This window comes from Schistocerca americana, chromosome 3 (assembly GCF_021461395.2).
Source record: "Schistocerca americana isolate TAMUIC-IGC-003095 chromosome 3, iqSchAmer2.1, whole genome shotgun sequence".
NCBI classification, from domain to species: domain Eukaryota; kingdom Metazoa; phylum Arthropoda; class Insecta; order Orthoptera; family Acrididae; genus Schistocerca; species Schistocerca americana.
The window spans coordinates 494,268,034-494,295,291 of NC_060121.1; the positions used below are offsets into that span (position 1 = coordinate 494,268,034).

General features: G+C 42.0%; 1 protein-coding gene across 3 annotated transcripts in view; it reads left to right on the plus strand.

Moving 5' to 3' along the window:
* LOC124605483 (mini-chromosome maintenance complex-binding protein) overlaps positions 1-27,258 on the plus strand; it is an 89,372-nt gene that overhangs the window by 51,082 nt on the left and 11,032 nt on the right. For all 3 annotated transcript variants that reach the window (XM_047137205.1, XM_047137204.1, XM_047137206.1), the window contains exons 6-10: positions 8,281-8,470; positions 12,159-12,276; positions 12,805-12,978; positions 13,143-13,252; positions 14,754-14,887. In XM_047137205.1, coding sequence (XP_046993161.1) covers positions 8,281-8,470; positions 12,159-12,276; positions 12,805-12,978; positions 13,143-13,252; positions 14,754-14,887 — 726 coding nt within the window. The remainder of the gene's footprint in view (positions 1-8,280; positions 8,471-12,158; positions 12,277-12,804; positions 12,979-13,142; positions 13,253-14,753; positions 14,888-27,258) is intronic.

The window sequence follows — 27,258 nt, forward strand, 5'->3', positions numbered from 1 at the left end:
TGTTCCTGGAGCTACTTTGTAGCAATTCTGGTCATTTGGGGTGTCACGTAGTCCTGCTGGAATTGCCAAATTCTGTTGGAATGCACAGTGGACATGAATGGATGCAGGTGATCACACAGGATGCTTACGAATGTGTCACCTGCCAGAGTCGTATGTAGACGTATCAGGTGTCCCATATCATTCCAACTGCACACGCCCCACACCATTAGAGAGACCCCAGGGTGTCCACAGCTCTTTTGTGGAAATGTGCGTGGCAAGCATGGGACTCCGAGCTTGTGCAGTGCTCTGTCCTTGCTCCCCCCTCTCCCCACCCCTTCCCTTCCCCTTCTCATTCTCTTCTGCAGTATGTTTTGCACCTACGTCTGGAGACAGGTGCTTGTGAACGAATGAAGTGATTTCTCTTCTTTTATCTCTACAATGTAAAGTATCTGTCCTTACTTTGTCTTTCTCTTTTTTTTATTCTTTTCTTTTCCTTCTCTGCTGCAGCATTTGAGAATTCTCTTCTCTTCTCTTCCTTTTATTTGTTCCTCCTGTTTTCTTTCTTTCCTGTCTGTGCATGTCTGAAGGCCGGCCCACGCGTACCCACGTCGGTGACGGGGTAACGCGTAGCTCCCCACCCTAGGTAGACAAGTAGTGCATGTACATACCCCCTGGTAAAGGCCAGGCCCAGGGAGGGGAGATTACCCGAACTGGTACCTTCCGAACATGCAGATTGGTCCCTCCATCCATTTCTTGGTAGATGTGACCTGAGGTGTGGACAATCGCCTATGGTGGGAGTGCCCTCAGAGAAGGTCCCCACTAGGAAGGACACACAATTGGAGATGCCAGTAATCACGGGGAATACTTTTGTGATGGTTTCTTCTACTTCTATAACTTCTGCCCACAAGAGAAAGCTAGATGAGCCTCAGCTACAGAAAATTTTTCCATCAGTGCCGAAGTTCCTAGTTATTACTTGGTCTGACGAAGATCAAGACTTCTCAACAGTACACCCTTTCATTATTCAGAAAGGTGTCGACGCAATTGCAGATCCTGTGAAGTCTTGTTCCCCATTACGAAATTGTACCTTGTTGTTAGAAACATACAGTGCCCTCCAGGCACAAAAATTGCTTTGACACCTTCCCCATCCGGGTGGAAGCGCACCTTACTTTAAACTCATTGTGTGGATGTAGTTTATATAAAATAACTCAATGGATTATCAAAGGAGGACATTCAAAATTACCTGTCTGATCGGAGGGTGATGGCCGTACATAGAGTACTAAAAAGTGTTGAAAAGGAATTCGTACCGATTTGCACTTTCTTTTTTACTTCCATTGAACAATGAAGCAGTATATGAGATAATTTCAGTTCGCCTTACATCCCCAACCCTAGGTGTAGCCATCAGTGTAAGAGGTTTAATAATACCAGGCAGTTGTGTTCCAATACGGCCAAATGGATTACCTGTGGCAGGGATGCCCATGAGGATGACTCTCCACCCCCATCCCCTCGTTGCATCAACTATATGGGTGACCAAGCTGCTTCCTCTAGAGATTGCCCTATTTTTAAAGAGGAACAAATTATTCTGGAAATCTGAGTGCTGCTCATAAGTTATTCACCAGTAGAAAGCCCACTGTGCTCCCAGTGGGTAAGTATAGCACTGTTCTCACCTCTGCTCGATCTACTTAGGAGGTATCCATGCAGACTTGCGATCTCACCTTTAGCACCTCGGTCGTCAGATCGGCCAGCCCAAAGAACGCCTGTTCAACCTCCCCACTATCACCTGCTCACTCTAAGGCTCAACCTTCATTGGCTCCTGCTAAACCACGGCCCCCAAAATTGGATGCCCAGACTTCCAAACAACAACCTACTCATGAAGATTTTTTACTTACTCAGACCTCACACCTCACAACCATCAACTCCTCCTCCATTTCTGTGTCCTGCTTCCAAGAAGGCTCATAAGAAAAACAGTTCCTCTCCTTCCCTGCCTCAGCATCTCTCTTCAACAGCACCACCAAGCAGTAGCCATCCTCGGCCATCTTCCATGTCGCCAAGACGCACTGCTGGCGGCCGATCAACCAGCTGATCACTGGCAGTAGAAGCTGCCCCTGAACACCCTATGGATCAGAATATTCTGCCTTTGGCTAAATGCCATTCCACACTGTCTGTCACCAGCTGTCAGCAGTCGCTGAGTTGATGGCCACTGTGGTGAGATTTTTCCTTTTTTCGTCCACCCTATGTCAGTTATCCATTGGAATATCCGCGGAATTCGCTCCAAATAGGGATGAACTGTCGATCCTCTTACAGTCCTCCTCCTCAGTCGTCTTCTGTCTTCGGTAAACAAAGCTATGCCTCCATGATTGCTTAGTCTTCCTTCATTTCCAATTGATCTGGTTTGAACTCCCTTCTGTTGTCAGCGTTCCGGCACGTGGGGGACTTATAATTCTTCTCCATGAGACTATCCGTTATCACACAATCCACTTACACAGTTCCTTCCAAGCTGTTGCTGTATGTCTTTCTCTTTCTGGATTCACCTTCTCTCTTTGTACCATATACATTCCATTGTCCACACCAATGGCAAGAGCCATTCTCCTTCATCACCTCCCACCCCCACCCCCACCCCCTATTTGCTGGTTGGGGACTTAAACGCCCACCACCCGCTTTGGGGATCTTCGCGTCCTTATCCGAGAGTCTCTGTATTGATTGACCTCTTCTACCAAGTGGATCTTGCTTGCCTCGACACTGGGGAACCTACATTTCTGTCTGCCTCCACGTCAACCTACTCTCATTTGGACCTTTCAGTCGGCACTGTTCGGCTGGCTAGGTGCTTTGAATGGTTCGCTCTTGCTGATTCACACTTAAGTGACCATTTTCCATGTGTCCTTCAATTACAGCCACAATTGCCGTCTATGCGCCCAAGACTGGAAGTTTTTTCAAGCCAATTGGACACTTTTCTCCTCTCTAGCAACATTTGATGACCATCAATTTCCTAGTGTCGATGATCAGGTCACTCATGTTACAGAAGTTATTCTTACAGCCGCGGACTATTCAGTACCTCGTATATCCTCTTTGCCCTGGTGCCCCCCAGTTCCTTGGTGGAACGAGGTGTGTTGTGATGCAATACAAGAGCAGAGACGTACTCTTTGCATTTTCTGCCATCATCCTATGTTGGCCAACTGCATCTGCTATAAGCAGTTAACTTGCACAATGCTGTCTCATCATACGCAATAGCAAGAAGGCAAGCTGGGGTTTCTTTACTAGCTCCTTTAATACCTTCACTCCCTCATCAGTTGTTTGGAGTTGAATCCGACGGATATCCGGCATGTCCAGTTTTTCCCTGACCTCTGGGCTAATTGTCACGCAGGATACCTTAGTGGACCCAGTCGCAATCTCTAACTGATTGGGTCGACACTTTGCTGAGATTTTGAGTTCTTCTAATGACCCACCAGCCTTTATTCTGAAGAAGTGGGTAGCAGAATAGCGACCTGTTCCTTTTTCCTATCAAAATCGCGAGAGCTATAATACGTTTTTTCTATGCGGGAACTGAGACATGCACTCTCCTCCTCTCACTCTTCTGCTCCGGGACCGCACAGTATTCACATCCAAATATTGCTGCATCTATCATACCCTAGTCTGTGTTACCTCCTTAGCCTTTGTAATCAACTTTGGGTCGACAGTACCTTTCCCAAAAGATGGCGGGAAGCTATTGTCATTCCTGTTCCGAAACCTGGAAAGGACAAACATCTCCCCACCAGGTATTGCCCAATCTCTCTCACGAGTAGTGTTGGTAAGGTTTTGGAGCATATAGTAAATTGCTGTTTAGGCTGGTGGCTGGAGTCCAGAAACCTTTTAACAACTGCCCCATGCGGTTTCCAATAGCGTCATTCCGCAGTTGACCATGTTGCTCTCTACATTTATATCATGAACAATTTTCTCATAAAATGCCAAACAGTAGCCATATTTTTTGATCTGGAGAGGGCATAAGATACCTGTTGGAGGACAGGCATCCTCTGCACACTGTTCTCTTGGGCTTTCGAGGTTCACTACACCTTCTCATATGTGAATTTATGACAGCGCGCACATTTGAGGTGCAGGTGAACACTACTCTATCCTGTACTTTCTTCCAAGAAATCGGGGTGCCCCAAGGCACCGTGTTAAGTGTTGTACTGTTTGCTATCGCCATAAATCCAAGTATGTATTGTCTCCATCCTGATGTCTCAGGCTCCCTCTTTGTTGATGATTTTACAATCTACTACAGCTCTCAACAAACCAGCCTTCTTGAACGACATCTTCAAGGATGTCAGGGCAGTGTAACAGGTCCTCTGCTTTTTATGATTTACCTAAACGATCTCTTTGATGGTATTGACAGCAGCCTTAGACTGTTTTCCGATGATGCTGTAGTCTACAGGAAAGTAGTCACACGAAAGTTGTGAACAAATCAATGAGGATTTGCAGAAAATAAATGCGTGGTGTAATGACTGACAGTTATCTCTCAATATTAGTAAGTGTAACCTACTATGTTTAACAAGGTGAAAATCCCCATTAATGTAAGAGTACAAAATAAATGCCCAGTCTTAGGAAGTGGTAACGTCCATCAAGTATCAGGGTGTGACTATTTGAAATGATCTCAAATGTGGAATGATCAGATTACACAAGTAACGGGTAAGGCGAACTCTAGATTGCGGTTTATTGGTAGAATACTGAAGCGATGCAGTCCTTCAGCAAAGGAAATTGCTTACAATACATTAGTTCGTCCAGTCTTGGAGCATTGTTCTTCTGTATGGGACCCTTACCAGTTGGGTCTGGTTCAAGAGATTGAGAAGGTCCAAAGAAGAGCAGCAAGATTCGTGAATGGTACATTTAGCCATCGTGAGAGCGTTAGAAATCTCATAGAAAGTTTGAAGTGGGACACACTTGCAGATAGTAGACAGCGCGCTCACTAAATTCCGAAATCCAATCTTCACCGAGGATGTAAAGCATATATTATTACCACCAACTTTCAAATTGCGCAATGATCACCATTCAAAGATAATGGAAATAAGAGCTAGTACTGAGGCATTCAGACAGTCGTTTTTCCCTCGCGCGATACGCGAGTGGAGTAGGGGGGGGGGGGGGGGGGGGTATATGACTTTGACGCAAATTGTGCCCTCCGCCACACACCGCTCGGTTGCTAGTGGAGTACACACCGCTCGGTTGCTAGTGGAGTATATATGTAGATGTAGATGTCTCGATCGCCTTCACTCATAGAACATTGAAACCGGTTTCCGATTTTCTCCCAGTAAGACCGTCTGTGTAAATTTATGGCGTCATAAGTAGTTTTATCCATCTTTTCTACATCTAGGCCCTGTTGACCTTCCATTCGCAGGCATTGCCAAATTATTGGGACTTCCGTTTGACAGAAAACTGTGCTGGTCTTCCTACGATCCATATCTTTCGGCTCGCTGTCTGTGATCCCTCAACACCCTCGGTGTTCTGCGTGATACCTCCTGGGGAGTGGCCCGAGTGGTCCTCCTCCGTGTATATCACCTTAGTGCACTCGAAATTGGACTTTGGAAGCATAGTTTACTCCTCTGCAGGGTTGTCTATTCTTCAGCGCGTAGATTCTGTCCACCACTGTGGATTGCGTTTAGCGTCTGGAGCTTTCTACACTAGCCCCTTGGACAGCCTTTACACTGACATTGTGAACCTCCACTGTCCAGTGGGCTAGCTGTCCTGAGTCGTTACGCTAGTCATCTGTCGTCGATGCCTGCTCATCCGACCCATGCCCTTTTTTTAGACTCCTCCTTGGATTTAGGGTATGCAGGCAGCCCTTCCTCTCTACTACCACCGGGAGTCTGTCTCCATCAACTGCTACGTTCACTTTCTTTCCAATTTTCTAAAACTTTCTTGACAAATGGGGGTACCATGCCACCTTGGCTTCGCTCCCAGACCTACCTTCTCCGTGACCTTTGTCAGCTTTCCAAGGATAGTAACCGCCCCCTCCCCAATAGTTTATTGTTGGGCACTTGCTGCTCTATGCACACAAGTGGAGGATGCCACATTTATTGACACTGACAGCTCCAAGACCACCTTTGGTGTCGGGATGGCTGTATTATTGACGATACCCCAATTAGAATTCAGCTTCCCGACCAGTGTTCGGTTTTTACTGCGGAGCTTTACGCTATTTTTCAGACTATCCAATACATCCGTCACCATCAGTGGATACAGTATATTATATGCTCGGATTTGCTTAGCTCTCTTCTCATTCTCCAAGCTCTTTATCCCGTCCACCCTCTGGTCCACCGGATTCAGCACTGCCTCCACTTGCTCCACTTGGGAGGCATCTCTGTGGCATTCCTCTGGATCCCAGGACATGTTAGTATATGCGGAAACGAGGCAGCCGATATAGCAGCAAAGGCTGCTGTCTCTCTTCCTCGGCCTGCTGTTTGCATGGTTCCCTTTGCCGATCTACAGAGCGTTTTATGTTGTCATGTTGCACCTTTATGGCACACACATTAGTCTGCACTTTAGGGTAATAAATTACTGAACATAAAACCTCTTCCCTGTGTTTGGACCTCTTTCTCCTGGCCTCGTCATCTGGAGGAGGTAATTTTAACTAGACTCCGGGTTGGGCACTGTCTTTTTAGCCATCGATATCTTTTAAATGGCGATCCTCACCTGCTTTGTCCCCACTGCTCTCAGTTGTGGACAGTGAGACACCTTTTACTTCAGTGCCCCTAATTTAATGTGCTACGGGCCCATTTACAGCTGTCGCCTGATATATGTTCCCTTCGACAGATGATGCACGCTCAGCCGATTGTGTCCTTGAGTTTATATGTGTAAGTGAGATGACATCAGTCATTTGAAGCTCTTGTCAGGGAAAACAATCGCCCTTCGTTAGCTAAGATTTCCTTCCGTTTTTAGTTTCCCTTCTTCTTGAGTTTCGCTCCCATTGCTGCTGATTTATTCCCGTTTTTACCCTTCACTAAGCCACAGAATGGGCACTTATGACCATAGCTGTTTTGCCCCTAAACACACACACACACACACACACACACACACACACACACATTTACCATTAAAGAGCCTCCACCAGCTTGAACAGTCCCCTGCTGACATGCAGGGTCCATGGATTCAGGAGGTTGTCTACATACATGTCCATCCGCTCGATACAATTTGGAATGAGACTTGTCCGACTAGGCAACATGTTTCCAGCTGTGAACAGTTCAATGTCAGTGTTGATGGGCCCAGGCGAGGCATAAAGCTTTGTGTCATGCAGTCATCAAGGGTACACGAGTGGACCTTCGGCTCCAAAAGCATATATCGATGATGTTTCGTTCAAAGGTTTGCGTGCTGACACTTGTTGATGGTCCAGCAGTGAAATCTACAGCAATTTGTGGAAGGGTTGCACTTCTGTCATATTGAATGACTCTTTTGAGTCATTGAACCCATCCTTGCAGGATCTTTTTCTGGCTGCAGCGATGTCAGAGATTTGATGTTTTACTGGATTCCAGATATTCATGATACACTCGTGAAATGGTCGTATGGGAAAATCCCCACTTCATCACTGCCTCATAGATGCTGTGTCTCATCACTCGTGCGCCAACTATAACACCACGTTCAAACTCACTTAAATCTTGATAACCTGCTGTTGTAGCACCAGTAACCGACCTAACAGCTCCACCAGACACATGCTGTCTTATATAGGTGTTGCCGACTGCAGCGCTGTGTTCTGCCTGTTTACGTGTGTGTGTGTGTGTGTTTTTGAATGCACGTGCCTATACGAGTTTCTTTGGCTCTTCAGTGGATTTTTGTAATTATATATGTTAAAGAAAAAATAAGATGTACTGTAAAAACAAGGAAACTGCTTGTGAATAAGTTATGTTAATTCTAAAACAAACAGTTATTAGTGGGGTCAAATTTTTAAAAGCTCATATTTTCTTCAAACTATAAATTTTGAATATTTGTTGATAGAAACTGTTTCAATACAAAATATTAATACTATTGTCAGCTGCATGTAAGTTTTACACTGAATAGTAAGGTTACAGCATGGAAAACAATGAGATTTCATGTTTACATAGCGTATGTATTGTGTTGGGAAAGAGCAGAATGCAGAACAGGGGGAAAACACACACACACACACACACACACACACACACACACATTAGGAATGGTACCGTAGGAAGTGGACCTATTCCACTTTGCTACATTTTATATTGAAATTTCCTTCAATTTTTCATATTTTGTGAAAATTATACATAAAAACCTTAACTTAAAATTTTTTTTCTGATATTTACAGACTGTTCAATTCATTTTTTGTATTTACAGATATATGAAAAGCAAAGTGCTACATTTTCCTTGAATGATGTCATTGAAGTGGCTGGATTCATTGGTTTTGACAGCAGTAATGATGATACAAATGAGGTCACAGATGTTCGGTCAGACATTATTATTCATGCCTTGGCTGTCAGAGGACTAAAACACTGTAATCCATTATTGCCGCCTGTAATCAATACAGGTAATAATCTCTCTCTCTCTCTCTCTCTCTCTCTCTCTCTCTCTCTCTCTCTCTCTCTCCCTTTCTTTCTTTCTTTCTAGAGGAGAGAACAACTTATTATGCCTAGCTTTTTGGTTGTTGAAATCTGTGAATTTCACAAGTCTAGTTTTGAGATGTTTTCAACATTTCTAATTGAACACAGTAGTTTCTGTTGTTTTTAAACTGAGCTATACTTTGTCAGTAGGTAGGAGAGTTCTGAGAAAGACATGAATACGGTTTTGTGGCAATGAGAACTTGAGCCATTGGGAAAGTGATCATGAGAGTTGAGAGTGATAAGTACCTTTGGGAGAGGGGGAGGGCACTGAAAATTAATATGTGGAGAGGAAAATGTAACAGAGTAAGCTGCAAAAGACATGGATACTGAGGTTAGCCAACACTGAACACTAATCTTTTTTATAGTGACCTGGGAGGGAAATTGATTGGCGGCTGTTCTGTTAATTTCTAATCACCATTGAAGAGTATTTGTTCAGATCCAGGGCAGCTACAGTTTGAGAAAAGACTTTGAGAAGGAAGTAAGTACTCTAGACAGATTAGATTTTGTTGGAATAAGAACATCTATATGTCCATATTAGTGAATGAATGAATTGGTACAGTCATAAATAAAATGTGCATTTTCCGATTTTCTGCTTAACAATATGTAACTACAGTAGCTGCATGACAATGAAAACTGTTATAAACATAGCTAGTGATTTTATACGACATGTTTTGGACAGGATTATGATTAAACATAGTGATGCATCTTGCAAAGATGTAAAATATTATCTTCACTACAAAGATATTCTTACTGGGAACAGTGCCAAAAGTGGGCTAGAAGAATAAGAATGTGTAAATAACCCATACCTCAGAATGAATCTTTCGCTTTGCAGAAGTGAGTTCACTGTTTTGAGACTTCCTGGCAGATTAGAACTTTGCGCTGGACCAGAACCAGAAGCTGGAGCCTTGCCTTTCATGGTAAATGCTCGTGCCAAACGAGTTATTTAGGAACTGTTCACAATCCGCCCTCACTTCTTTACTTCTGTCTGTATCTCTGTCCTACCTTCCAAACTTCACAGAATTCTCATGTTCTGGTGAGACTAAAACTCCTAGAAGAAAGGATGAAGAGAGTCCCACCTCATTCACAGTTCTAAGCTGCTGAGGAGTTTTAAAAGAGTGCATACTCCACTACAGGATGACAGATTTATTTTAGGGACAATCCCCTACGCCATGGCTCACCCATTTTTCTGCAATCCTTTCTTTTGGGGAGTGCTTACACCACTATAGTCTGCTCCACAAACGATGGCAGTTTTTGCATGTCGGTGCACAGGCAAGGGTTGCATTGTTTCCAACTCCAAGTGGTAGTTACAGTTCGCACATGCATGTGTTTTGTGCTTGGAGGAAGAGTATATCCTGCAAATTATGTCTCTCGCTTCCTTATGAAGAATTTGTTACTTGGCACCACCATCAGCGATAACAACTCACAACAAATGAAGTAAAAATTCACTAAACGACTCGCTACGATCATGTTTAATGCTCGCATTGGCTACAGTATTCACAGCATAATCAGCACTACTGAACTCTGGCTGCCAGAGAATACGTGACATAGGTTCACAGAACAAGCCTAAACTCGACCACTATCATTCGTGACTCCAACTGTAAGTAAGTAGGAGAACTTCTGCGAAATTTGGATGGTAATAGAGAGGTGCAAGCAGAAGTGTATCTGTGAGAGTGGGTTGTGATTCAAGCCTGGGTAACTTAGTTGCCCACAAAAAGCTAGGTTTGATGATCAACTCCCTGACACACAGTTTTAATCAGCCAGGAAGGTTCAATACATCTTCCTTCTCCTGCTGCAAATGGCATACATGAAAACAATATGCTCCCATTACAAATTGGAGTAGGACGTTTTGGATGTGAGGCTATCACTTACAACCCAACTCCCTGACTGTCCCACCAGCTAGCCTGTAGGCTTCTGTGTGCCAGTTGGCCATTTTTGAGGATCAGAAAAATGTTCAGGATTAAGTGAAACACATCATGAGTGTAATCCACCATGCCACTGAGTTGTCCTGTTCTCAAGGCACTTGGGGAGGGGGAACCCTTTTCATTGCAATGAATCACAGTCATCAGTATGGACCATGCATGCTACATTTCAACAGATCAAAAGTTGGTTGTGGAGAACTTCTTAATGGTGAATTTTTTGTGGAGTCAGTCTCTTGTTGAATTTTCTTAGTATGTGTATTGGAAGCCATGGAATATTTTAGTTACATACAACCATGTCAAGAAACATCACTCAATAGTGGAAAAGTTTTCTGTGACTTTTGGATAACCAGCTATGATCTGGAATTTAGACCTCAGAGCCAACGATAGGCAGTCCTTAGAACTCTCCCTATGTGCAAAGTGGATTTGGCAATGCCTGAGGGACATGATAAAAGTTCTGTCTGGCAGATTGGGGCAGGAGAATAGTGCCTCTCAAGATTGGTTTTGCCCTGTTTTGTTGCTCTACCAACCCTACAACAGCAAGTAGCCAGGTATAACTTAATTACAGGTTGGGAGGAGGGAACTGAAGTTAATAGTTTAAGATTATCTACAGAAAGATTGGTTTTAACTATTCTTCTTATATTTTAAATAAATTACCTAATTGGGAAAATGAGGACACTGTTGTACATTTTTAAAGATTTGTAAATTTTTCGGTTTCAATTTTATGCCATGCATTCATGGTTGTTTGCATCTAAGGAACCTGAACACTCTCAAAGTGTCTTAACAACAAATCTTCAGAAGCAGGTACTGGCCAGGTGCACATATTTTATAAAGTTGCTGTGGGAACCCAACTAGATTCTTGATTTATACTGAGAACTATGTATTTCAGGATAGTTTTTGTTATACACATATAAGGATTAGATTACCACACGTGTACAGGAAATGCTCCATACCTGTTTCCCCAACTGCAACTCTTCACATTCATTGGATAAGTGGACATGCTTCAGCTCTGTATTTTATGAAATGTTGTCTGAGAACAACAGTTATTTGGCAGTATTGATTTACTAAAGGAGGGGGACACTATGGGCTATTTTGTGTTTTTTCCTCGAACGTGTCATCATGGCCCATTTACCAAATGAGTATACAATATTCCATGCAGAATTATACACAAGTTTTTGGGCACTTAAGCAAATGAGCTCTTTTATTAATGAAATCTTCGGTATTCCATACATTAATTTTCTCAAACAGGTAGAGTGAAAACACACACACACACACACACACACACACACACACACACACACTTTCTTGTGTGTACAGAATAAAATGGACTATTTGGAATATTTTTTGAAAGATTGATACCCTTTTCCTGAAAATTTGAAGAAACATATTTGACACTTTGCTGCACCAATCCTTTAAAGTAGTAAGGATTAAAAAGTGAGACAAATAGTCTAAGAATAAGTAGAACACTTCAAAGGCTTCTGCTAGACATAATTTCAAAACAGTATGTGTGCTTTTGTGTTTTGTTTTTGTTAATAGGTAAAGGCATACTGGCAAACTGTAATTACACTACTACACATACTAGAAAAAGTGTTCCCTTCATTAGCCATAATGTGTGTGATTGCCATACATTGTGTCCCATAGCAAATTGTGGTAAAACACATGTATGACTATGTTCTCTTTGTAAATTACACTTTTTCAGATGAAATATTTGCCAATGCAGAAGCAGTCAGAATAGATCTACTTGAAATCCTGAAGGAATTTCTGTTGGGTGATGGGCTTGCAGCAGAATATATTTTGTGCCATTTGATATCAACTGTGTAAGTTTCATTAAAATTCTAGTTTGTTGTTTTCTTGGAAAAGTATATATTTCACAATTGACATGCTATGCACTGTCCTTAATTTATTGTGTTCCTTATGTGTACCGATGTGGCATCCACAGTGTAAGACAATCATAAATATTCTTGATAGATCAGAACTCTATAAGTTGATCTGTGACTGAGACATTTGCTTTCCTTTCATCAGCAACACATCCGACGAACAGAACAATCCAGCCATATCCACTGCCTTACCCACATTTTCAGACTCCACTTACATCTTTGTTAAATTTACAAGGCTTTGGTAAGGCTTTGTGACAAGCTTTATTTTCTTAGTTTGTAAAGTGTTGCTCAGGAGAGGCAAAGTGAAAGTGAAGGTCATGAATTTATTAAAGGAATGACTTTCTGTGGACATATTTTTGAGCTTTATGTTAGTACTGGTAATTCATCAGAATGATTTATTACTTTAGGCAAATGAAATTTATTTCCTTTTGGCAAAAAATATATGATTAATTTAAATTCTCTTTTCAGATATGCACGTAATACACTCTTAACTCTAGGTTCGTTGGCAGTCAATATAAGTGGTGTTACTCAAGGTATACAGTTATCATCAAAATTAAATAAGCTCTTCAAACAGCTGGTCACAAAAATCCACTTACTATCAATGACATTGGAAAGCCTCAATGCCGGCTCTCTGATTCCAAAGTATGCAGATTAGATATTCTTACTTTTTTCTGTCAGTATTAGTATTTAAATGCGTTCCATTTAACCAAGTTCTGTCTTTTCATTTAAGAAGTAGGCATAGTATGAATTTGTGGAAGTATGGGGTGTGTCCATTGTCACTGAGATATAAATATATTTTATTTCAGGAAGAATTATAAAAATGATAGTTTGACCAGGGCACGGTTGCAATTAAGTCCCCACACACATCTCATTTTGGATGAGACGGCACTTTCAACTGGTCAATTGAACAGCACAGGTAATGACTTTATTTGTTTCTCTAAACTACATGACCCTGAATCTGACAGCTTACATGACTCAAATTGTATAGGTGCAAATAAGACTGATCTTTTTTTCTGTAGTTGAAGAGCACCATAAAACATACTGCTGTGATATATCAGTAAAAATGAAAAAAAAAAAAATTGCATTTCGGAAAAATAGGGTTTATATGATAATGCATTGTTCTTATTCTGATATTTGCTTGTGTCATGAGTTTGATTGTCATTAAATTTATTTATGTAGGAACTTCGGTGTGAATTTGTAGTGAGTGCAAACCATAATGAAAGAAATAAAAAAGATTATATCTTCGTGAATTAGACCTGTATTGCCTCAAGTAGATTGGTTGTAATCAGAAACTGAGACAATTCTTGAAAATGTTGCATTGTTTTGATGTAGGAGAAGAATAACACTAAAAAAGGAATACATGATTATTAATTAAGATAACTTTTTCATATATATGTATTACTCACAGCATGTTTCAAATTTCTTTAGCCCATAGTCAGTTATTAGATATGATCCAAGGTATTTCAAAGGCACAGAAATTTTATAATGCCACATTTGCCTAATATACCTGTAAGTCTTAATGTGGTTCCAACTTGCAATTATGATAGCCTTTAACACACAAAACTGCGATATATGCGCTACTGAAAAGAAAAGAGTTGTATACAATGTCTGTATTGACTTATATTTTGATACAAAATATTTTGTCAAAGGCAGCAAAAGCCTATGTACAGCTAGATCCCTTTAGCAGAGATGCTGAAGTCAGAAAATTAATATTTTTTGTAATGATACTGTTAATTAGGTGCATCTCCAATGCTAATCCAATGTTGAGAAATAAGACTGGTATATACGAAGCAGAATGGCATTCAAAGTGATCTGGCTTAAAAATATTCATTCCCCCATTGTTTCAAAATTTACCAATATTAACAGCATTCTGTATGAACAATATGCCCTATTGTTGCTAAGCTTTCAATGTCCTCTAGAGCTGACTAGTACAGAAATGCAGTCAGGCTTCAGTGCCAGTGCAGTGTAGTCAGCAGGGACAGTGTATCTGGACTGTGTAGCTGCTGTCCATGTGTGTCTGTGTCCTATGCAAGTTAGCTATGGAGGAGGACACCATTCTAAAGCTTGTTAACATTTTCTGTCTTGTTGATGTGCCTGCAGCCTTAACTATATGGTTAGTTATTACTTTTACTTTTTACTTCAGACCTAAATGAACAAATTCTTTTCACTTGCTCTTGCAAATTTAGCCATGGAAAAGCTGTGTTTATACGGTGTGCAGAATATGTAGTCCAGCTTATTATTCTTAATTCCAGCTGTTAAATTTTCTGCTGGAAAGTCTTTGGCTTTATGTTTGTTTAATGCAGCCAATATTAAATCTGATGTAAAGGGTAAATTTATTATTTGTTTTCTGGCTATAATTAAAAATTTTTTGTCATGTTTTAAACTTTTTAACTTTATTCACTTTATTTTGCCTGCAGGTGTTCAAAACATATCTGCTTTGGGAAAATTGATTTCGCAGCAGAAGATAGATTATGATTTCCAGTTTTACCAACTAGGTTTTGATTATAATACACCTGTTTTAGTTCTTTCAGAGGGAAAGTCACTTCTGCCAGTGAGTACAAAAAGATTTAAAGTTAAATGAGAATTTTTGTCTTTTAAGTTGGGAATTACAACAATGTTATGAAAAGGATAAATTGCTACTCACTATATAGAGGAGAGGCGGAGACACAAACAGGCACAGGGAAAAGACTCCTATACATTTAAGCTTTCCACCAAAAGGTCTCCTTCTGAAGTAGAACACACACACACACACACACACACACACACACACACACACACAACACTACTGTGTCGGTTCACTATGGTTGGACTGCAACTGCGCCTGATGGAAGCAGCCATCAGCCAACTAGATTTGGTGGTGGGGATGAGGAGGAGGCAGGGATGTGGTGGTGACAAGGGTAGGGCTGTTAGGTGTAGTGGGCAGGTTTGGTGGCCCGGGAGGGTGGGGGTGGGGAGGGGGGAGTTGAGTGGAGTTGGGCAGAAAAGGAGGGTTGTTGAAAAGGGAAAAAAAGATTAGTGAGTGCATTGGTGGAATAGAAGGCTGTGTAATGCTGGTGTGGAACAGTATGAATCGGGCCCAAACTTCCTTTCAGTACTTCCTTTCCATGTAAAATTGTCCTGCTTTTCAGTCCCGAATTCCTGCATCCCATCTCTCAGATTGAAACTGTTGCCCTCCATGAACTAGAACAGCATGCACAGTGCCACATTAAAAACCTCTCCAATCTGTTTACCTCTGAATCCCACATTGGACTATCATTAATTAAGTCAGATGATGCTGAAGGAATTATATTAGGAAATGAGACACTTAAAGTAGTAAAGGAGTTTTGCTATTTGGGGAGCAAAATAACTGATGATGGTCGAAGTAGAGAGGATATAAAATGTAGACTGGCAATGGCAAGGAAAGTGTTTCTGAAGAAGAGAAATTTGTTAACATCAAGTATAGATTTAAGTGTCAGGAAGTCATTTCTGAAAGTATTTGTATGGAGTGTAGCCATGTATGGAAGTGAAACATGGACGATAGATTGGACAAGAAGAGAATAGAAGCTTTCGAAATGTGGTGCTAAACAAGAAGCTGAAGATTAGATGGGTAGACCACATAACTAACGAGGAGGTATTGAATAGGATTGGGGAGAAGAGAAGTTTGTGGCACAACTTGACTAGAAGAAGGGATCGGTTGGTAGGACATGTTCTGAGGCATCAAGGGATCACCAATTTAGTATTGGAGGGCAGTGTGGAGGGTAAAAATTGTAGAGGGAGACCAAGAGATGAATACACTAAACAGATTCAGAAGGATGTAGGTTGCAGTAGGTACTGGGAGATGAAGAAGCTTGCACAGTGTAGAGTAGCATGAAGAGCTGCATCAAACCAGTCTCAGGACTGAAGACCACAACAACAACACATCCTTCCCACCTCTTCTACAATCGTATTCTGCTGCCCACAAAACCTATGCAGTATCCTTGTCCATCTGTACTCCATCACTTCTTTCAACCCGATGCCTTATGGCTCACATCACTGCAATAGACATAGATGCAAGACCTGTCCCAAACATCTGTCCACCTCCATCTACTTCAGTCCAGTCATAGGTATCGCCTATCCCATCAGAGGTAGGGCTACATGTGTACACGTGAAAGAAGCCGTGTTATCTACAGACGAAGATGCATCCACTGTGCTGCTTTCTACGTGGGCATGACCACAAACAAGCTTTCTGTCCACATGAACAGCCACTGACAAACTAGCCAAGACACAGTTGCTGACCCATTGCTGAATGTGCTGCCGAACAGAATATATGCTTCAGTGACAGCTTCACAGCCTGCACCATCTCAATCCTTTCCTGCCAACACCCGCTTTTCAGAACAGCACAGGTGGGAATTCTCCCGGCAAAAAATCCTACGTCCACATAAACCATCCTTGGCCTCAACCTTTGCTAGCCCCTGCCCTCCGCCTACAATTCCCTGTTCTCAGTCAAGCGCTAAACAGCTTTCTATCCCACTAGCACACTCCCTAATCATTTTTACCCTGCCCTGTTTTTCTCCTTTCCAGCTCCAACCCCTTTCCCGACCTCCTGATTGTTAGCAGCCGTACTTTTCTTCCACCACATCCCTGCACACTCCTACAAGCAGCAGTTGTACACCTTCCCCCACCCCCACCCTGCTATCCCTCCCCATCCCTGCCCTGTGCCGCCTCCCTACTCACACCAGACTGCAGCTTTCATCAGGTGCAATTGCAGTTCGCACTCCAGTCACAGTGACCAGAGATTAGTTGTGTGTGCTTGCGTGCGTGCGCAGTCTTTTCATTGTGCCTGTCTTTGATTCAACGTGTCCTCTATATGATATCAGTCTATCATTTTCATAATATTGCTGTTATTCCATCCTGGCTCTTGCATTGTTTGAAGTTAGCCATTAAACTGTTTCACCATCTTGCTTTCTTATGTTTGTTCTGAACTGTGTACACATCATCTTATGCCCGTGTGTTAGACAACACTGCTTACATTGCGCACATATTTTCTTATACCATAAATCCATCCTTTCTCCACATGTGTGTCACACATTGATATAATAGCAAACACTTGGATTGACAATTACTCCGTAGCAGTGTTTTGTGTCGCAGGAGAGCATTTTGTATTGTGATCCTGGTATATGTAACAGGATTCAAATCATGGGACTGTTCTAGTTATAAAGTATGAACTAAGTTATGTAGGGACAACCGCTGTTGCCCTTAAATTAAAAAAAAAAAAGTCATTACATTACAATACAATACAATACAATACAATATGTTGCAGAACAATACAATACAGTGCACTCCAGAAAAACTCCAAACATCCAAGATCGTTAGTAAAGTATTTATTTAGGTGACTGGTTTTGGTAAGACTGTTATCATCCTTGGATCTGCAAGGACAGAACCAGATTGACATGGTAATAATTTTATAAAAGGTGTGACCAAATACAGTTGGCATGTGGCATGTCCATATGTAATGGGATTAAAAAAAAAAAGATGACACACAAAGTGGCGACAGGAGAACACACATAAAAAAAAAAAAAAAAAAAAAGCTTTACTTGTACAAGCTTTTGGAGCCAGTGACTCCTTCTGGCAGAGGTGTTAAAGGGGAAGGATGAGGGGTGAAGGAAAAGGACTGGAAGGTTTAGGAAAAGGGATAGAGTTTGGAAAACTCACCCAGAACCCCAGATCAGGAGAGACTTACTGAATGGAATGAGACGGAAAGATACAGACTTTACAGAGCTCTGTCCCATTTCCCAAATCTTCTAGTCCTTTCCTTTACCTCTCTTCCTTCCAATTCAACTATTCTGCCAGAAGAAGGAACCACTGGCTCCAAAAGTTTGTGTGTTCCTGCTGCCACTTGATGAGTAGATTTTTTTATCCATCCAATTACATTAAATTGTCAAAAATTGTTTATTTTTGTTGTTAAATGCTCTCAATTTTGTAATTCATACAATCTCCTTCATCTGTGCTTTGTCTTCGTCTTCATTTCCCCTCTATCCAACATCTGGTCGGGTTGGGGTAGCAATGGTATGTCGCCACTTTACTCAGTCTTTCCACCATTCTTCTTCCACAATTTGGTTCCATAGCAGGTTTCTCCTCCTTAAACTCATCTTTATTGTATCAATCCATCTTGTTCTCGGTCTTTCTCTTGCCCTCATTCTTGAACACTCTCTCCCATCCTCTCCACATGTCCAAACCATTTTAATCTATTATTTTTAGTTTTCTCAGTCAACTTCTCCACTCCTATTTCCTTCCTTACATTTTCATTTTTCACTCTGTCTCTCCCTTTCTCTTCAAAGTTGTGCCCATACCTTTTCCCTGGAAAGACTGTCATATGCTTTCACTAGGTCGAGAAATGTCATCACCACATCTTTCCCGTACTCCCAATGTCTCTCCATCAGCTGTCTCATACTAAAGATTGGGTCCACTGTTGATCTACCATGAGGAAAGCCATACTGCTCCCCTTCTAGCTTGCCCTTCCACTTTTTCTCTCACTCTTCTTTCCAGTATCCTCTCCATTATTTTTGCTACTTGGGATATGAGAGTGATCCCTCAATAGTTGTCACATACTTTCCTGTCACCCTTCTTGAAAACTGGGATTATTATTCCCTTTCTTCATTTTTCAGGTAGACGTTTTTGGGTCCAAATGCATCTTATTAGTCCATATAGCCACTGTAGCCCAACTGGTCCAGCTGCCTTTATCATCTCCACAGTAATTTCATCTATCCCAGGTGCTTATCCTGTTATCATTTTTCCTCAGAGCTAGTTCCACTTCTAACATCATTATAGCCTCCTCTTCTTCCAGACCCCTGCCCCCCTGCCGTACATCTGTTCCCTTTCCATAGCTGTTCTTGACATTTAGTAATTTATCAAAGTACCCTTCCCATCTTTACCTTATCTCCTCTGGTTGCATTAATAGCTCTCCACTTTCCCCTTTCACTAGCTTTGTGTATGTTTTTCCTTCCTCATACTCTTTGTAATTCCATATATCATCCTCTTACTACTGGTAGCATCCTTTTTCCAATTCTCAGGTGAATTTCTCCCAGCTTTTCCTCTTTTCTTCTGCTACCATTTTCTTACACTTATTTGTACTGTCCTGGTATTTCCTTTTACTTTCAGCTGTTCGGTTTCTGTTTCATTCATGCCAGGCTTTCTTCTTTTCTTTTGGTGCCTCCTTCACCCTCCCATTCCACCATGGTGATTTCTTTTTCTTTACTCTTCCAGATACTCTGCCACAGGTCTTCTCAGCAGAGCTTACAAACACTTGTGTGAACTGACCCCATTCCTCTTCCACATTGCCATACTTGGTGTTAGGGATTTTATGCTTAAGTAACTCCTTAAACTTTTCTTGTACCATGCCATCCTTCAGTTTCGACACTTTTATTTTCTTTTCCCTTTCTTCCTTTATGTCTTTCAGTTCATCAAATCTCATCTTTGCAACCACCAATCGATGATATACATCTAAAGCCTCTCCTGGGAGTGCAGTTACATCCATCAACTGTCTCCGATTTTTCTTTTCCACCACTGTGCTTTTTATCTTGTCATATCACAAATGTACGTGTAAGGATCATGGAATACATTGGATGTTGATATTCCATAATTCCATGATTACATACAAAACGTAAAATTAATGTGCCAACTGCCAGTGTTAATGCTTATACCTCAACTGAATACAGACTACGGTGTCGAGTAAACATAATACTACGTCAGAAGATCTCCAGATGGTGCTGCAGTAGTACAGTTTATGGTTTAGTTTTGTTCTATACTAAGAATTGTAACCATTTTAATTAAAAAAGCTGTGCAATAACATGAATTTAATAAAATAGTAATTTAAAAGGTTTTATTAGTGATCATTTCTGTTTGGAGTTTTTCTGGAGTTCATTATACCACAGAATGTCCCCATTGTTGGCAATGTCAGGATTATATATAATGCATTGCAATGCAACAGAGTACAGCTGAACAACAGTAAGTTTACAGGATATTGTCTGCATTCCCTAAGCTGACAAAGAATTGCTTCACATAACATGAATGTGTATACTTCCATCAGTCTTGATTACTGTCCATAACACCAGTCTGCTTCTGTGATACAGCGAGGTTATTCACACAAATGTGAGGTTATTTCACATTTCATGTTCTCTAAATGTGAATGTGCAAGCTCCTTTCTAGCCAGATGATAACAGAGTAGCCTAAGAAGTAAAAACTGAGATATTAAATATTTTGTATTTGTTAGCATTATAAATCTGGATGCACACTAAAACATTTTTCTGCAAATAAAAAAAAAACAACTTAATAATTATTACTACTATAACAATAAATTTAAAGTGAGAAAAGACCATACAGTGATAAAGGCTTATTTATCTTCATTATCATTTGTGTTATTACCACGAGCAATGGACCTAATTTTTCATCTTTTGTACATAAATAAAATAGTTCTAACATTTGGGTGGTATGTATTTCCAGGGATTCAAAAATCTTTTCTTCTTATGAGTGCCAATAGGTGTCTTGGTGTCATAAATTGAATGTTACAACCATGAGTTGCTTCAAGTGTCCCATAGTTTTAGATTTCAGATCAGGAAAAATTTTTAAGTGCTAAAAGCTGTTTTGGTTCACAGACCACAAATGTATTGCTTTTCTAATCATGTTGTACTCGTGGATGCTAGACATAGGATTTTGCGGCAGAATCTGTGTTCTCAAATCTATGTCCTTCAGTTGGTAGAAATGACTAGCAATAAGGAAAGCCTCCTTACTTCTACCTATAAATGATGGCAACAAACCATCTTCATCCACATGAAACATACTCTTATGTTGGAATCATGACCCAGTGAATACAATTTGTTTTTGGTTGGCTATATGCAGCTTGATATGATGCCTATTGCACTCATTTTAATGCTAGGGTTTCTTCCCAGGCATGCTTGAAAAGAATAACGAGAGGACAAGTCGGCAGCAACGAAACAAATAGCATAAATTACACATATAGTGTGCAAGTGAAATTTTGGATATTGGAAATGAATACAAAGTTTGAATGAAAAACCATATGAATATATAATCATTATTTTTCCCAAATTATGGATCACTTTTTGTTCTAGACAGATAGATGTTTTTTGACCTTACATAAAATGCTGTTTTTATTTTAGTTTTTTGTCTTGTTGAGTATAACTTTGTGATTTACTTTTCAGCCATCACATTACAAGCATATGTTTTGCAGTGACCTGTAAAACAGTTGTTTAGGTGGATTTCTTCTGTGAGTGTTTAATCATTTTCTGGTATTCTCATTCTTTAGTGCACATTTTATAATCCATTCTCACAGATACATACAGAAAATACATCTTGCAAGCTGTCAGTGCCTCTTCCCATTTTATGTTTTCCAGCATAAGATTTATCATGCAGTTTGTTTACTGTGCAAGATACAGTGCTTTTTATCAATGATGATAGTTTTCAGTCTTTTGTTTTCCCCATATTTGTATTAGGTAATAATGCAACATAGCTGACATTCTGCAATTGTGAAAGAAGCAGACACTGCATTGAATGATAATGATACTGTAAAGAACAAATGAATTACTGTTAGGAGTAGAAACTGCAAGTTCAGCTTTTCATTAAGATTCTTAGCATCTTTGGGGTTATTACACTCACTCTGTTTTTTTTTTTTTGTGGATGCTGATAAATGTGTTTTAAGGTTGTGACAATACACAGGGATATGTGCAGAGAGAGAACTGTCCACAGGGAGTTACAAAATTTTTAATAAACAGCTAACTCAGACTCATATACATCTCTTATTTAAGAGTGTACCGCTGTGCCGCAAATGAAAAAGGATAGTTTCTGCTGTATAAGAGGAACAAAAATAAAAATCTGAAAATCTGTAAAGTACTCCGTCACCAATAACTTGTAGTAATGCTGCTGAAGTGACGAATAGTAATTCTTGTGGTACTGGTGGTGCTGATTGTTGTGGGACTAGATTTAAATCGCTCATGTCTTAGATTTGAAATGCAAATTTTCTGCCTGAAGTCTCCGAGTGACTATCATATAGAGAAGTCATGCTGTGTAATACTTTAATAAACGCTTGAATTTCAGTAGTATTTGGTTTGTTATATCTGGCTTATCTTTCCTAAGAGATATGTTTCCAGCACTTGCAAATGTTTATTCAATTATATAGTCTCCCCCCAGGGGCTCACCACTCTTCGGCAGTTTCATGCTTGGCTACCACGGGCCCCCCAGGCTTTGCAGCATCTTTTCCCTTCCATGCTGCATGTCTATCCTCTTGCTATTCTTTTTCCCCTCCCTCAGGGAACATGTCTGTGGTGTTATTTGGAATGTTTCGCATTGTCTGTCACTGACAGAAGAACAGTCTCACCACTGTTTTTCATTCCCTTTTCCTTTCTTTGTTTCCCTTCTCCTCTTGTTCCTCTGCTTCAGCGTTTGAAATTCCCCTTTTTCTTCTTCCTCTCTGTGCGCTCCTGACAGCCATCCCATGAGTCTGACGCGTAACAGGTGACTGGGTAACACGTAATTCCCAGCCCCAGGTCGACAGGTAGTGTTCACATGTACCTCCCTGGTACAAGCCAAGCCCAGGGAGGGGTGACTGCTTGAGCTGAAACCCTCCCAAATCGCCAATTGGTCCCTCTGTCAGGTGTTCGGGAGTTGTGACCTGAGGTGTGAACAATCACCTAAGGTGGGTGTGCCGCCTTGTGAAGGGGCCCCTGAGTTGGAAGGAGCGCGCCATCAAGTTGCTGTCAATTGTGGGGGATTTTCTCGCAATGAGCCAATCATCTTCACAATCAACATCTATGAAACGTAAATGTAATGAGGCTAATGATTCAAAGACACTTCCAGCTGCACCACATTTCCTTGTGGTCTCATGTACTGAAGGTGGTCAGTCCTTTGCCAAGGTAAATCTGTTTATTATTCAGATAGGTGTTGATGCAATTGCCGGCCCTGTGAAATCCTGCTCTCGTTTATGGGATGGCCCTTTGCTTTTGGAGACTACTTCTGATTCTCAAGCACAACAACTGCTTGTTGCCTCGCTTCTCCATGGCTACCCTGTTTGTGTCAAGGCCCATGGAACTCTGAATTCTTCCCATGGTGTTATTTACACTAGACTGCTCAACGGTCTGACCATGACCAAAATCCAATCTTACCTCTCTGATCATTGTGTCATTGCTGTCCATCAGGTGATGGAAAAGGTTGATTCCTCCTTAGTGCCCACTCGCACTCTTTTTCTCACCTTCGATAAAATGGTGCTTCTGTCCAAGATCAAAGCAGGCTATGAAATTATCACAGTCTTACCATACGTTCGTAACCTGATGCAATACTACCAGTGTCATCATTTCAACCACACTAGAGCATCGTATCAACACCCAGCCAAATGTGTAATCAGTGGTGGGGATGTGCATGAGGGCGACTGTCTGTCTCCTCTTCCTCTCAGGATTGTCTCATGTATCTTGTTGAATGGGCTGTCCAGGAGATCTGGGTAAAGGAAAAGTTGTCTTACCCAGTCTCTCACAAGTTATTGGCTAGTCACAAACCCTGCATTCTCACATTTGGCACTTATAGTTCTGCTCTTGTTACCAATTGCTCCATGAAGGACATGGCCATACAGACATGTGACCTCAAGTTCATCTCTGAGATTGTGAAATCACCCAGTGTTAAGGTAGCATCGCCGTCCCTTCGTCCAGCTGTGGAACAAGCCATCAAACTCTTGCCTTAAGGGGCGAAGCCTCCAGCTACACAACCGGTAGGCTGAAAAGGACAGGAGGATACTCCCGTGAAGACTTCCTACATTCTTCCTGCCAAACAACACTTGAGTCTTCCTCTAGTAACCAGAAAGGCTCGAAGAAGTCCAACAAAAGCAAACAGTCATCTCCTTCGCTGACTCAGATCCTCTGGACAGTGTTGCCACATGATACCTTAGCGCAGCCAGCCTCCATGTCGCCGATGCGCACCACCAACCGTTCTTCTGTGTTCGACTCCACAGACTGACAGAACAGCTTTTGTGGACTTCATGGAGCAGGATCCTCCTCCTTCTGTGCCCTGTAGCAGCGAGTCTTCGCAGGCTGTCACTCAGCAGCTGCCGAGGTGACACCTCCGTCATTTATTCCTCATCATGACTCTCCTCCAAAGAGGTCCCGCAAAGAGGATTTATGCCTACTTTTAGCTCACAGTGTCCCCATATACTCTGCCTAAATGAAACAAAATTGCTTCCTCAGGACCGCTTTGAACTGTCACATTTCTTCCCAGTTGGTTTTACCTTCCCCCTGAAGTCGGGATTCCATCTCATGGGGGCGCCATGCTGCTCATGCAGATGACGTTCATAGTCAGCCCATCTCTCTGACTACCCATCTTCAAGCTGTTACAATTCGCCTTTTCCATCCTCACCTGACTTTTTCCCTCTCTACCATTTATGTCCCTCCGTCATTCGATGTCACCAGGGCTGATTTCCTTCTGCTGATTGGGCAGCTACCCCCCACCTCCAGCCCCACCTCCCATTTCTGCTACTCAGTGACTTTAATGCGTATCATCTGCATTGGGGTACTCCCAGAACCTGTCAAGAGAGGTGCCCTCTTGGCTGACCTTCTTAATCAGCTTAAGCTCTTCTGCCTTAACACTGGAGCACCAACGTTCCTTTCTAACACCTCACACATCTATTCTCATTTGGACCTATCCTTCTGCACTGCCCAGCTTGCCCATTGTCTTGAGTGGTTCGCTCTTTGACACCTACTCATGCGACTATTTCCTGTGTGCTATCCATTAGCTGACTCCTACCCCACCTGCATGCACACCCAAATGGCAGCTTGCTAAGGCTGACTTGCGGATTTACTCCTTGCTGACAACCTTTGAAGAACAAGATTTCCCCAGTTGCTATGACCAGATGGAATATCTCACAAGCATTATCCTTACTGCTGCAGAACGTTCCATTCCTCACTGCCTCTTTACCACTCTGTTTCCAGTCCCTTGGTGGTCTGAGGCATGCTGTGATGCAATTCGCGTGTGGAGACGTGCTCTCTCCATTTTTAACTGCTACCCTACAGTGGCAAACTGAATTAATTATAAACAGGTGCATGCAAAGTATCGTCGCATTCTTCGGGATAGCAAAAAAGCTTGCTCGATTTCATTCACTAGTTCTTTTAACAGTTCCCCGCCTTCCTCTGTTGTGTGCGCCAACCACCGACAGCTCTCTGGGACCAAGATCAATTTGCCGAATTCCAGATTGACAGTACCAGACAATGTCATCGTGGACTCTGTTGCTATCTCCAACACCTTAGGCTGCCATTTTGCAGAAATATCGAGCTCTTCCCTCTGTCACCCTGCCTTCCTCCATCAGAAACGAGTGGAGGAGGCTCGGGCAATACCCTTCTCTTCTCAGAATCGTGAGTGCTACAATGCTGCCTTTACTATGGGGGAGCTAGGTTATTCTCTCGGTTCATCCTGGTCCTCTGTCCCAGGGACAGACAATGTCCACATTTAGATGTTGCAGCACCTTTCTCTTGTGGGCAAGCACTTTCAGTTTAATACGCACAACCACATCTTGCAGAGGGCAAATTTTCCGGATGTTGGCATGAAGCCACCGTCATACCCATACCTAAGCCTGGTAAGGACAAAAACCTTCCTTCTAGGAACCGCCCCATCTCTCTCACCAGCTGTGTTTGCAAGGTGATGGAATGTATGATTCTTGCCCGGCTGGTATGGTGGCTAGAGTCTCGCAATTTACTAACAACTGCATAGTGTGGATTTTGAGCACTCTGTTCTGCAGTTGACCATCCTGTTACTTTGTCCACCCATGTCGTGAATGGTTTTCTGTGGAAATCGCAGACTGTGGCCGTGTTTTTTGATTCGAAGAAGGCATACGACACCTGCTGGAGAACTGATATTCTCTGTACTCTTCACACATGGTGCTTCTGTGGCTGCCTGCCCTGTTTCCTTCAGCAATTTTTAAAAGACCGAATTTTCAAGGTGCATGAGGGTTCTGCCTTTCGAACACCTTTATCCAGGAAGCCGGTGTGGCTCAGGGTTCCATCCTGAGCGTTGTACTCTTCTTTATCGCCGTTAACCTTATAATGGCCTGTTTCCTGCTGGTCATCTCCAGCTCCCTTTTTGTTGATGATTTTGCCATCTGTTGCAGTTCTCCATGGATGTCTCACTGAGTGGTGTCTTCAGTGATGTCTCAATTGTCTTTACTCCTGGAGCATTGACAATGGCTTTCATTTTCCCACTGACAAAACTGTCTGTATGAATTTCTGGCGACGCAGTTGGTTTCTCTCACGATCTTTACATCTTGGGCCTGTTGCTCTTCCATTCGTTGAAACTACGAAATTCCTGGGGCTCATGCTCGATAAGAAACTACCTAGGTCCTCCCATGTGTCTTACCTGGCAGCCTGGTGTACATGTCCCTCGATGTCCTCAATGGTACTTCCTGGGGTGCAGTCCGAACCACCCTTCTCTGTTTTTACCAGTCCCTTGTCCATTCGTAATTAGACTATGGGTGCTTTATTTGTTTGCCTGCACTTTTGTTCCTCTTACACCGTCTCAACACTATCCACCATCGTGGCATCCATTTGGCCACTGGCACCTTTTACACTAGACCATTTGAGAGTCTGTATGCTGAAGCTGCTGTCCTATTGCCATGACTTTCACCTCAACAGGTATGCATGCTGTTTGTTTGCCATGCGTGGCCACCCATCCTATACCTCCTCCTTTGATGATTCCTTTGATCACCAGTATGGGGCGCATCCCTCTTCTCTGTTACCTCCTGCAGTCTGCTTTCAGCACTTGCTTTGGCAGCTTAACTTCACACTACCTGCAACTTTCCTGGTGGATGTGAACCCTTCACCACCTTGGCTTTGTGAAGTGGCCCGTGTTAACCTTAGCCTTCACTTCCTAATGACACTACTCCAGCCTCGCTCTATCACCTTCAGTTTCACGACCTTTCCATGG